Raw genomic sequence first — 12,799 nt, forward strand, 5'->3', positions numbered from 1 at the left:
TTTGCACCAAAATTTTCGCAATTTTTATCCGTAATTGTACTAAAAGTAACATTAAACTGCTTTTATTAACAGATCTATCCACATTTTTTGACATACATAAATGTGTTTCCATTTATGATCATCTCTAAAGTCTGTCTTTAGCATTTTATTAACTTAAATTTAAAGCCCATCTTTGAATATAATATTTTAGCACAGGGTTTTAAGCTGTACCGTAAACGCTGTAATCAGTTTTTTGAAATTGGTTCTAAATTTTTTAAAAAGTAAATTGCACATTAATATTTTATGTTTGATATTTGGATAGTTATTCAACGCGTTATAGGGGTATCAACATAATCATTAGGATTTATTTAATATTGGCAACTCTGTATATGTGTGTCGTATTGCAGTATATAATAGCCATTTAATAACGCGAGACACACTTGTAATGAGAAGTTGGAATTGAATTTATTAGTTTTTGACGGTGAAAAACGTAATATTTTGTATTAAATTATAATTAATAAAATTCGAATAGTAATACAACAATTTGAGCTTAAAATGGAAGTGAACGAAGATGCAATTGTGTCTGAAAATTACTTGTGAAAATCTATGGGAAAATTTTCAAGTAAAGCGAATAGAATTTTATGGAAATAGAGCAATAACGATAGAAGTAAAGAAGAAGAGGCGATTTAAGAAAGAAGCGGTGACAGAGACAGCAGCTAGAGTGAGAGAAAGGTGATTGCGAAAAATCGAAAAGAAGAAAAAACAGAAACAGTGAACACACAAACAACAAAAAGTCAGCAACAAAAATGACAATTCGGCAGAGACGTCGACAGTGTTGATTGCAAAGTCGGCGACGACGACAAAATGTTTGGTCGGCGTACGTGTGTGAATGAAGAACAGCGTAAAATATAAGAAACACAATTCATTTAAAAGCAGTGTTATAAAGTTTTGATTAAATATAATTCATTCAAAGAAAAACAAACTTCATAAAAAGATAAAATCGTAAAAGTGTATTGAATAAAATTTTTAATATTGGAAAATACATAAAATCTAAAGTAGTAATTAAAACAGAAAGAAGAAGCAACAAAGTGTATTAAGGAAAAGAAACAACAAATTACCGAAAGCTAGTGGATCCTCTCACACACAGTTTTATCACGTAAAAACGAACTTGGAGCGTAAAGCAAACGTGAAACATTAAAAATCTGGGTACAGCAGCCAGATTCGGTGTGTATATTTCCAGTGGTGTTGTGCAAAGCAAAGCAAATAGTAAGTGTATAACAAAACGTTTCTTGATAGGTGGACGTAACATCAACAATGTAACGTGATGGAATATCGCTTCCATTTATGCGTGTCTTAAGTCCTTTATTGTTTTGCTTTTCTCTTATGTGTTTATATATGCATTTAGCTGGAGATCCTATTAATTTATTACAACTTATGATTTGATCATCATAACCATTAAACAGCTGGAATGGAAGTTAGAGAATTCACAAATGCAGAAATAAATATGGCAAAAATAAATGTTTTTAACTCATTATTCTGTTGAGAATAGAGTAAATTGAAATTTTACTGTTACATTTGGGGTACGAACTTTCAAAATATAGCACATAATTATAATTCAAATTGTTTAATATTATCGAATCTTGATATTTTTATTTCGGACGATCCAGCACCAAGTTATGAGGAGCACCGATAAACCTACTTTTTCCAAACGTTTTAAAGTAATTGCTGCCATTGGCGTATTTTTTAATATATCTCCATGAAAACAACACACAATTTTTCAAATGTCACTATTAGTGTGCAATTAGTTTTTAAAAATAGATTTTAACTGTTTCGAAAAATGTGCCATGTTTTACAAGAATTAACCCTACTCTCCTGCCAAAAATATCAATAAAAATTTTATGAGTTAACAGAAATGTTCTGAAAGTAATGGCTCATTGTGCAGAAGGTGGCAATGGGAATTTGTTGGCGGATTCTAGACTTGAAATGAGTAAATTATTATTGTTTGAATCAATTTCAAACAGAGTTCAGGCATATCTTGGTGAAAGCGGAGTTCCAAGCTTATTAAATTTAATGTTTATATACACATATTAATTATATAGTAAAATTTTAATCGAACGGATCTATAAATTTCTTCTCTTTTCAATTAATCATTAGTATTCTCGTTTGCAGGTTAATAAGTTCTTTATTTTGTTAATATTTCCGTTTAGTAGACCGATTGTGGTATTTATGTCGGTTGGTATGAAAAAAAATTAAGCCAATTTTATTTACCACATTGCCACAAATCCGCGCCAAGAAGGTACATACGGACATCCGTATGTTTTAAAATTATTAAAAAACAATTTTTGAAACGCTCAATTTCATTCTTGAAATATTAGTTTATAAACAGTTTTGGTATCACAGTATGAAGCTGGTGTTGCTCCTTTAGGCAATCTAGTACAGCTAATTTAATGTTTTGTAAGCTTTATTTCTTTTTCTTGCATAAATGTACCTAAATATGTTCGAACACATTAAATATGCCTGAATTGCGATTGCAATTGTGGTAGTGCACCGAAGCGCATCTTTAGTAATAAAACGAAAATCGATTACTCTTCAAGTGCAAATCTGCTCATCAAGTCTCGGATTCGCGCATACGACAGAAGGTTGCAGCCTCAGCTTTATTATAGCGGCGTTAGCATCAACGTAAGCGCAAGTCCTCGGATTCTCGCCACCTTCTACTTGTCCTCATGGGTTTTGCGCCCGTTCGACATGGCAAAGTGTTTGTTGATCGCGATGAAGGTACAACGGGTAGCGTAAACGCACCTTGCGTTGTCCCATCCTCCGCCCCTTCACGTTCTCATGTCATGCGCTCTTTTATTGTAGTTTCTCATTCTGCTACAACAGTATGCGACGGCGGCATCGTCATCACAACCATCATCACTAACTTCGCCGTCATCGCATGCTGAACAGTTTGTCAATTCCTTCATTATACTGTTTTTACATTTCAATTTTTATTTTTATTTTTGACTTACTATCTCCTTTTTCTTTTTTGGCTATGTGTTTCAGGTTGTGTGCTGGTTTCTGTGTTATTTGTATTTTGAACGTATCAGCAGCAGAGGCAACAATACAAAAACAGCATAGGTACAATAGCGGCAACGGTAGCAGCGCAGTCACAGCAACATTTATAATAATTGTGCACGAGTGTATCAACGACTGCGACGACGACGACTGCTGTTTCAGAGATTCAAACATACGCGAGCACAATTATTAGCGCAACGACGTTTATTTAGTGAAGTGGTTGGAAAAGCAGAAGAAGCGGCAGAAGTAGCAACAAAAGCATACAAAATAAAGAAAAAACGGTAAAAAGAAGAAGCAAGCATGGCAAACATGAACTAAATTTTGCATAAGACGAGAAACGAGCATTTTGATTCTAAAAAGTTCACTTCGATATGTGTTTTTGCAAATAATAGTAAAATAAAAAAAAGAAGCTAATATAAAATATAGTTTGTGCGGAGCATAGAAAATAGTAAAAAAGGAATCAAATTAATACCAGTAATAGTAACATCAGCAACAGTATTGAATTTACTGACATGGTATTGTGGAAGAAGAAGCAGATGTGACTACAGAAAAGCAAAAACACGAATACAGGAGGACGAGCGAAACGCACAAATTACCCACGAAAGCAACTGATACAACAGAAAGTACATTAAATATGCTGAAAGTCAAAAAAGAAAAGAGAATGACTGCGTGAGCTTCGCAGTGGCGGCGAGCGCCTATTAAATTTGTACGGTGGCCTCAAAACTTAAAGAAATAGAAAAAAGTAAATGGAAACAGATTAAGAATATTATATGTAATAGTGAAAAAAGTGAGAAAAAAAATAATATATATATACTCTATATATATATATAATAATCTAAGAGACACTAAATTTGGAAATTAGAGAGTCGAATACCGGTAAGCAGTGTTTTAAATTTTAAACCACTGCGAGGGAAAAAACAAGGCTCTGATCGAATTCCGACAATATTTATAAGATTAGTTAAAGTAACTGATCCAAAAATACTAAACAAGAGTTGAAAGTAAGAAAAAACCGCGCAACACATCACAACAGAGAATGTATGGAAAGGCGAAGACATCGTCAGTGCCATCAGATGCACAGGCACGTGAAAAATTGGCACTATATGTTTATGAATACCTGTTACACGTTGGCGCCCAGAAAGCAGCTCAAACATTTTTATCTGAAATTCGGTGGGAGAAAAACATTACGTTAGGTGAGCCACCTGGGTTCCTACACACGTGGTGGTGTGTGTTTTGGGATCTCTATTGCGCCGCGCCAGAACGGCGAGATCAATGTGACCATTCATCAGAGGCTAAGGCCTTCCATGACTATGGTTTTGTTAGTTCCGGCTATGGAGTAAATGGAATTGGTCCCGGTGGACCGCATAGTGCTGGTGGTCCAGCTCCTAGTCCACTGGGTCAAATGCCACCAGGTAGTGAAGGTCCGATGGGGCCAGGTGGTCCAATGGGTCCTAATTTCTTTCCAAATTCTACAATGCGACCCTCACCACCCACTCATGCGTCGAGTCCACAACCGCCACCATCACAAATGATGCCGGGACAACCGCCATTTATGGGCGGTCCGCGATATCCTGGAGGACCACGTCCTGGTGTACGCATGCAAGGCATGGGTAATGAATTTAACGGTCCTCCTGGTCAACCCATGATGCCGAATAGTATGGATCCAACGAGACCTGGAGGTATGGGCCCCATGAATCCGCGTATGAATCCTCCTCGTGGACCAGGTGGAATGGGTCCTATGGGGTACGGTGGGCCTGGAGGCATGCGAGGCCCTGCTCCAGGACCGGGTGGAATGCCACCTGGTATGGGTATGGGAGCGGGTGGACGACCGCCTCAGTGGCAACCAAACGCTACAGCACCAATGAACGCTTATTCATCATCTTCGCCAGGGAACTATGGCCCTGGACCTGGTTCGAATGGACCACCTGGTCCAGGAACGCCGATTATGCCATCACCCCAAGATAATACCCAAGCTGGTCCAGGCGGTCCTGGCGATAATATGTACTCGATAATGAAACCTGAATTTCCAATGGGTGGTGGACCCGATGGTGGTGGAGGAGGTCCGGGTGGTATGGGTCCTATGGGCGGGGGACCTAATTCAATGGGTCCTGTACTTAATGGTGGAGGTGGAGACGGTACTGGATTAGATGGCATGAAAAATTCGCCAGCAAATGGAGGTCCGGGAACGCCTCGTGAAGATTCTGGAAGTGGAATGGGAGATTACAATTTGGGCGGATTCGGTGGTCCGGGGGAAAATGATCAAAATGAATCAGCAGCTATACTAAAGATAAAGGAGAGTATGCATGAAGAGGCCAAAAGGTTTGAAAAAGACTCGGAACACCCGGACTATTTTATGCAATAACAACATAGTAGCAACACGGCCACGACGCACACGACAGCGGCAGTAGCTGCAGCGGCGGCAGCTTTAGGAGCAAATATATTGAGCGGTCAAGCTGCAGCCGTTTCTCAAAATCTTAGCACCAGTAACATTAGCAACACTAGTGGCAACAACAATCTCATCAACAATGCCAACAATAGTAGTCCCCCAGCATTAACGCCGCATTTCCATAAGGAACTTAATTTTTAAAGAAATAATTTTCGATTACCATTAACATCAGAAAGAGAAAGATCATACAAATTTATATATATATACAGTTATGAGTAAAACGCACTTTTTACTTATCAAAAACAGTTTATAAATAATCCAAATTCAGATCCAAGAAATGTAATTTATCCGGGATCTTTAATCGATGGGTCTGTCTTCTTCCGCAGACAACGCGCCAATAACGCGGAAAAATCTTAAATTAAGGGAGCTACCCAAATTGATCCTCGAGTAACTTTTACTTTGAAAAATTTGCATAAAGTATTAAGATTGTACAAAATAAAAGCGCAATTAAATATATCAATAGATACCGTGGACAGTTGATTTTACAAATCAAATAAAAGATAATTCATTTCGAATGTGGAATTTAAGGTGGTCAAGATATCGAAATTATACAAATATGCAACAAGAATCCTACATCCCTGTCTTTGATTCATTGCTAAGCATGAAGCAAATATAAAACAACATGAATAGAAAAAGATCAGTAAAGACATGTTTTTTTTTGTAAAAAAATATACATACATTTACCAATAATTGTTAATCCTAAAATGATATGGTACTTATTAAAGCGAACTTAAACTGTATAATATTTAACATAAACGACTACATATTACTAAATGCTAAACGCAGATATGTTAAAATATAAAAACTTATAGCTATTAAAAGATTGCACCTATGAGGAAATACTTTAATGGAAAAATCGTGCATATGTAATAGTATTTAGAGTAAACGCGGTAAATGCAGCATTACAGTTGTAGATGCTGCATAAACTGCTCACCCATAAATATACGTGTATAATATACTAAAATATGGAATATGTAAAATATATATAAATAAAAGGTGTATAACAATTATTTGTCAGAAGCAGCACTCGAATTTTATAAAGTCTCTGTTTTTTGGTTGCATTAAGTATATAACAAGTGATCAAACGTCGAAAGAGGAGAGAAGCGTGGACACCACCTAACAAATATCGAAATTTCACAAATTGAATGCAATGCTGCGTAAAACGAATAAGTTCTCCTGTAATAGTAATACAATTATTTTTTTTTCGTTCAATAAAATAATTAAGCTTTTATAAAGCAAAACTAGTGCTCAGCACATATTCAAATTAATTGGGCACAACTGTACACCCAAAGTAAATTTTTATTTTAATTTTTTTTTGGGTAGTAATTGATACAATTTTAAATGATTTTTATATGAACATATGGGCATATTTTAATAAGTGTGGCAGGAATAATTATATGGTTTAAATGTGAACTTATGTTCTATATTTATTTATTTTTGCTTTCATTGAAAGTTTTTATTTAGCTTAACTTTCGCTTTCATCTAAAATTTTTAATTAGCTTAACTAGAAAAATTGCAGTCAAAGTTTTTATGTAGAAAAAGTAAATTTGCTGGTTAATTGGTAGATTTTTAAAATAAAAATAGTCTCGCCTTTTACTTTAAATGAAATATGCGTTTTTTGCGGAGAAACGAAATATACGAAGTTCCATTCTTTTTTTTATATGTCTTTATATATTAAGTTTGATAAATTCAATATTCCAGATTCTGAAGAGTTTCAATAACTTTAAATATTTAAATTTCAATCAATTTTAAAGTAGTGCATTCATGACAAAACATCACGTGCTTTTCATAAATTTGTTTTTAGAATCATAGATACATATGACTTTACCCTAATTGATACATTATTCAAAGTAATTCATAATTTGAAACAAATTACTGTTGAAGGTGTCACAAAAGATCTTACAAGTGCTATCAATAGTGGTGGTGTGCCAGCGAAAAATATGCAATTAGACAAAAATCTTTCTTTAGTTCGCATATAAAAATATGTAAAATATATGTTTAAATCTATTCAAATGCTATATTATATATGCGTAAATGCAGATTTAGTATTGAATGAGTGATTTTATGCGGCTGAGGGGAAAATAGAATCATCCCATATACACGTACATATGTAGACATAAATATACAAATATTTCTATAACTATGCTTATATAGCGATAAATATACATATAAGCTGCATGTGTATATATACCAATATATAACGCATTATTGTACAAAAATTCAAATTATATACACAGCATATGTAATTAAATAAAATATTTACTTATATATAAAAAAATAATTATTATTTCAAAAGATAGCACATTACAACTTAAAAGTCTTTATAGTTATCATTAGAAGAAGGGAAAGCAAAGAATAAATAAAATATATAAAAAAAAATATAAAAAGCGAAAAACACTTAAAAACAAAAAATGGTTGAATAAATTAGTTAATAAGTACAATGTAAGTAATGAAATATGAATATCTATTATGTAGGCATGTATTGTACAATATTTATACATGGATTATTGATCATTGTTCTTACATGTATGTATGTAGTATTTTCATCACGTTTCTTTTTTTTTTTTACTTCTGTGTCCTTAGAGCGGTTTAGTCTTAATTTTAATGTTTTTCATATCCCAAAAATTAGGGTTAGTCCTATTTGATGTATTAATTTTATTTTATGAATCAAAACAGATAAATCAAAACACATGCATTACAATGGTATTAAAAAGAGTGTTTCGTTAATTGCATCACTTTTGAAATACATATACACATTTTGTATTTATAAAGGTAAAGTTGATTGAAATTTTATTAGTATCTGAAATTAATTTGTAGTTGCATATTTCAACAAATATTTAATCGAAAACCACTAAAATCGTTTTCGACAAATGCAAAATAATGAAAATATTAATTTCTAAATTTTATATTATAAGCTTAAGATAAAAAATAAAATACCTATATAATCATATATGAAATAAAAATTTGCATATGACAAAATTGTGTGAAAGAAGGAATGTACAATGAATGCACACTTTTATGCGATTAATGTCATTGTAATTGACGATGATGAATGTGATCATCGTGGTAATATTTCGTGATGAGTATATGAATTTTGATGCAGTTTGTATGAAACGATAAATAAAACCGCAGTTGCAAATATTAAAAAAAAAACAACAATTAACAATAAATTATGAGTAAAAACGAATTATTGAAATGTGGTGGTGAATTATGCAAATATGTTTAAAATAAGTATTTTAGTGTTAATTATATACAATTTGCAAATGGCATAATAACATAACATATGAAAAACTATAAAAACGTGAAAATGATGAATAAAGTTTTAAAACAAAAGTATTTGTAAAAAGTAAAAAGAAGCATAATTTTGTTTTATTACCTATGAGCTGTTGTAGCACTGCAACACTACTTTGATTTTATGATAACACAATTTAATTTTGAACACAACGTGTGCAAAAATTAAAGTTTTATTTACAAATTTCGTCGTAATATACAAATATAAGAAATAAAATATGTTTTATAGAACATTCTACTTTTTACTACTTTCGATAAATACTTAATGTACCCCGAAACGTTCAAAAGTACTTTGAATACTTGTGCTTCGTTGGCGGACGTTTCTATGTGGCATTAATAGGGCGTGCCGGCTGCCGCTCGGTACACAAAATATGCTTCCACTGCGTTGAATTTTATTGGTAAAAATATTGTTATTATTCGCCGGCAGTTCAATTAGATCGGGCAAACTATCGTTGTGTCGCGTCACTATGAACGTATCCTCCAGGCAGATAGTGTTGGCACGATTTGTACTCTTAAAAAAAAAAAACGCAGTATAAACATAAAATCACATAGTTATACTTTTACACACAAGTATGTATTTATAAATACGTATCTATCAACTTTTTTTACTCACCCAACGCTCCAAATCACAAAAACTTATTTCGTCGCCACTAGTGGAGGGCAATGATAAGTCAAACCGACCATAAGTTGGCAAAGTGGCATCTGTTATGTCGGTTGTTGGAGTACCAGTTGCATTTTCGTGTAAACATTCATTGTTATTGGCTACACACGATTTAGACATGGACTTAGGAACACGTAAATACAATCCCCGATTAGTGGAAAATAGAACAGGTGTTGTAGATTTTGTTTCCTTTATTTGTTGATTTTGATTACTGCTGTTGTCGGTGTTAGTTTGAGCGCATCCAGATTTTTCAATATTTTTAGTTCGAAAAGCACTTATGAAGTTTTCATTTTTTGCAAGTTTTCGAGTAGAGGGTGGTGTTTGTGAAGATTCATCACTGTCGGATACTGCTGATGTACAAGGGTTTCTCCAATTCCAAGGTGCCATCCAATAAAATTATTTGTATTTATTTTATATAATATTATTTCTTCCTTGCATACTTTTTATTTTATATTGATTTATCTACTTGTCTTTTGGCGTTCAGTGTGTGGTAAAAGTATAAAATATTGCCAAAAATTTGTTAGTTAGCAGCGTGAGTGATTTTGCTAATGGTTATTCACTGTGCGAAGACCGAAATGTTTGTTATGCGAAAATGAAGTTAAGAAAAATATGTATGTGTGTATATACGCTTAACAGCGCTTACCCCTTGAACTTTGTTGATATTCTGATGTATAACTGCTAACATATAAGCTATCCTGAGTACTTTCGGAAACTCCTATAGCAGTATTATTACAAAAAAAAGCATATTTGTGTGGGTGTAGTGAATTATTTGTTTGCCTTGGTAACGTACAATGTTTGTCCATATTAGCAAAATTTTTTTATAATGGAAAATATTGTACATATTTTCTTTCCAATTATTCTACTGTTAATCTTAATAAAAATATGATTTTCATAAATATTCAATGGAATTTATTTTATTTTACGTTCAAACTTTAACTAGTCCCTTTTTACAATACTCTACAAACTGTTTTAGACTGAATTACTAGTAAGAGCTGCCATTAAAAACTCCATTTTATTGAGGAAACTTTTGCCTTCGATTTTATCAAAGCGGACCTAAGTAAATGGTTAAAAAATATCACTTATATACAATCTACAATATGTAAAATGAATAACTTACTTCTTTAAAATGTCCACCCAAATTTTCCCAGAATTTTTCTGGTACCAGAGGATTGGGTATAAAATCTGGACGTGGACTACGAGCAATATAAACTTTAACATCGATTTGCGGGTCGCAACGTATTTGAACCGCAATCATGCGATCTCCATTTGGTGACGCCAACAAACATGAGCTGGCATTGCCTAGTGGTTCAACCTTACCAATTCCGAGATTGTTACTGTTCGATAATACCGTCCAAGCCATACATCGAGCCAAATTCAGGAGACACGATATTTGATGTGAATTGATCTGACACAAGATGAGATCGCGCAACTCTTGCGGTTCATATGAAAGATGCATTACACGGCCATCACGGCAAATGCATTTGAGAGATCGCTCTTTGACGTGTATTACTAACGACGTCCGATTTATTGTGTCGTATCTGTGAAAAATTTTATTGTATATATACGTTTTTATCAAAATTAGGCAAATTATTATTTACCCATGTGTTACAATATTAATTTTCACACACGACATTATAGGACTGTTCATCGCATTCCAATGCGACACGATCTGAGGGTCCTTCACATCTCTAGCCAAAGTGTCCAAAACGTATTGTGTGCGCTTCCGCATAAATATATGCTGAGCTTGGGCAATTATTTGTTCTAGTATTGTCTGCGATTTTGTCATCTCTAGTAAACTTTCACGGTCTGCCGCTTTCGGGCCAGCAAGCATACGCTTCTTACTGGGCCCCAATGGTCCGCTGGTAGGGTGAGGAAAGGGATGATGTGAATTCTTGTGATGCACTTCACGTAAAAGTTGATGTAATGAGTGTTCAAGTACATGATCATGATCGTTAATAGGTCCAGGTTGACTCGAATCGAAAGTTGTAGAATGACAAAGGGAAATAATAAGCTGAATGCCCGGCAATAAAGTTGCACGGATTTGATTACCAATAACAACATGTGGTATTGGAGCCTGTAATTGAATTGCTTCTCGAGCAAGTTGACTGAAAAGTTCCTTACAAAAAAGTACATTCTGTGCGAATTCCAAGGTCTTCTGCCAAACACCGGCCTAATAATTATTTTTTTTAACGAAGCATGCAAATAACGAAATTTTTTCAAAAGTAAACAAAATTGTGATTCGAAATCTTACCTGTTGTGTTATATTGGGTCCATGACCCATTAAATTAACATTGGCCGTGCATAAATCTTCCTGGTCTTTCTGAGTTATAACTTTTATATATGCTACTCCTTGTAACTCTGCTGGTACGATCACGCGCAATGAGGATGTAGTTTTCGGCGATTGGGTTGGTAAGCCATTATTTCCACTACCAGCGGTACCTGATGCCGCTTCCTCGTCAGCTAAATCTTCCGCCTTAGTCACTTCAAATGTACCACTCATTCCATATTTCGATCCAGCTGTGCGATAACTTAAGTCACCAATAATCGCATTTGAAACTTTTTTTAGTCGCCAATTCTGTCGTAATCGTAATAATTCGATATGAAAGTCTGTCACATTACGGTTACGTTGTTCGCTGTGCGAGTTCCTCAGTCTTTCTGCACCACTCAAAAGAACCTGTGCTGCTTGACCCAAAGCTTTTTTTCGACTATAAACTTGCACTATAGGTTTTATCTCATCAGGATCTTCTGGTACTGGGTCCAAAACTAAATAACGTTTATCCTTAGCTATTGAAATTACGTCAGAAAGTACGCAAATTTCTGTTAAAGCATCATTGAGCTTATTGCGTACCGAGTCCCATGGCCACAGACTTGGTTGAAACTGAGATGAATCTTTAACGTCATCTTCAACGGATTTATCCTCCTTCTTTAGGTCATCTAAAGATGTTTTACTAAAATCTATTCGAGCAGCACAGCGGGTTAGTGTTTCGGATAAAGTTGGAGGTCTATTGAAAAAAATAATAGTTATTACATTTTGTTAAGATTTTTGAACGCACTCACGGTTGGTAGATTTCCGTGCCATCGTATGTTATTTCCTGAATTTGATTTTCACATGTTGTTTCCACAGAAACGTTTACGCCGTTTGTTATATTCATTGCAAATATAACTTTTCTATCCACAAAATACAAAAAATAGCGTCCTGATATAAATACCAAAGAACTTTTCTTCTTTAATATTAAACAGTTCACAATCGCTGTCGTCAGAGAAGTTACCATGTAATGAAGAGCTTAAAATTAATCGTAAATTTTAACTGAAGACTATATAATCGATTGGTGCAGCTAAAACAATAGTTTATAAGATTATTTCAAAACTTA

The 12,799-nt window shown here is 34.1% G+C and overlaps 3 protein-coding genes across 4 annotated transcripts; 1 reads left to right on the forward strand and 2 right to left on the reverse strand.

The window, feature by feature from the left end:
• Positions 1 to 395: 395 nt before the first annotated feature.
• On the forward strand, positions 396 to 8,629 carry LOC126756210 (single-stranded DNA-binding protein 3). 2 transcript variants are annotated; one of them, XM_050469136.1, is made up of 2 exons: positions 396 to 1,245; positions 3,022 to 8,629. In XM_050469136.1, the coding sequence occupies exon 2, from the start codon at positions 4,067 to 4,069 to the stop codon at positions 5,390 to 5,392; it is 1,326 nt and encodes a 441-aa protein (XP_050325093.1). In that variant the 5' UTR covers positions 396 to 1,245; positions 3,022 to 4,066; the 3' UTR covers positions 5,393 to 8,629. The 2 variants fall into 2 exon arrangements, with proteins under 2 accessions (XP_050325093.1, XP_050325176.1); XM_050469219.1 differs by lacking the exon at positions 396 to 1,245 and adding an exon at positions 2,736 to 2,754.
• A 274-nt stretch (positions 8,630 to 8,903) lies between these two features.
• Positions 8,904 to 10,212, reverse strand: LOC126757350 (uncharacterized). The gene is made up of 2 exons (XM_050471227.1): positions 9,381 to 10,212; positions 8,904 to 9,278 (listed from the first exon to the last, which is right to left on the reverse strand). Exons 1-2 carry the CDS (start codon positions 9,813 to 9,815, stop codon positions 9,030 to 9,032), a joined length of 684 nt encoding a protein of 227 aa, XP_050327184.1. The 5' UTR covers positions 9,816 to 10,212; the 3' UTR covers positions 8,904 to 9,029.
• A 102-nt stretch (positions 10,213 to 10,314) lies between these two features.
• On the reverse strand, positions 10,315 to 12,677 carry LOC126755368 (mediator of RNA polymerase II transcription subunit 17). The gene is made up of 5 exons (XM_050467933.1): positions 12,486 to 12,677; positions 11,680 to 12,430; positions 11,027 to 11,598; positions 10,546 to 10,966; positions 10,315 to 10,481 (listed from the first exon to the last, which is right to left on the reverse strand). Exons 1-5 carry the CDS (start codon positions 12,578 to 12,580, stop codon positions 10,398 to 10,400), a joined length of 1,923 nt encoding a protein of 640 aa, XP_050323890.1. The 5' UTR covers positions 12,581 to 12,677; the 3' UTR covers positions 10,315 to 10,397.
• Positions 12,678 to 12,799: the final 122 nt, after the last annotated feature.

This window comes from Bactrocera neohumeralis, chromosome 2 (assembly GCF_024586455.1).
Source record: "Bactrocera neohumeralis isolate Rockhampton chromosome 2, APGP_CSIRO_Bneo_wtdbg2-racon-allhic-juicebox.fasta_v2, whole genome shotgun sequence".
Lineage (NCBI taxonomy): Eukaryota > Metazoa > Arthropoda > Insecta > Diptera > Tephritidae > Bactrocera > Bactrocera neohumeralis.

Coding starts and splice junctions, on each gene's coding strand:
- LOC126756210 (XM_050469136.1), top strand. CDS start 4,067: ATGTATGGAAAGGCGAAGACATCGTCAGTGCCATCAGATGCACAGGCA.
- LOC126755368 (XM_050467933.1), bottom strand. CDS start 12,580: ATGAATATAACAAACGGCGTAAACGTTTCTGTGGAAACAACATGTGAA. Junction 12,431..12,485: donor GGCACGGAAATCTACCAACC/GTGAGTGCGTTC, acceptor TTTTTTCAATAG/ACCTCCAACTTTATCCGAAA. Junction 10,967..11,026: donor ATTAATATTGTAACACATGG/GTAAATAATAAT, acceptor AATTTTTCACAG/ATACGACACAATAAATCGGA.
- LOC126757350 (XM_050471227.1), bottom strand. CDS start 9,815: ATGGCACCTTGGAATTGGAGAAACCCTTGTACATCAGCAGTATCCGAC. Junction 9,279..9,380: donor TTTGTGATTTGGAGCGTTGG/GTGAGTAAAAAA, acceptor TTTTTTTTTAAG/AGTACAAATCGTGCCAACAC.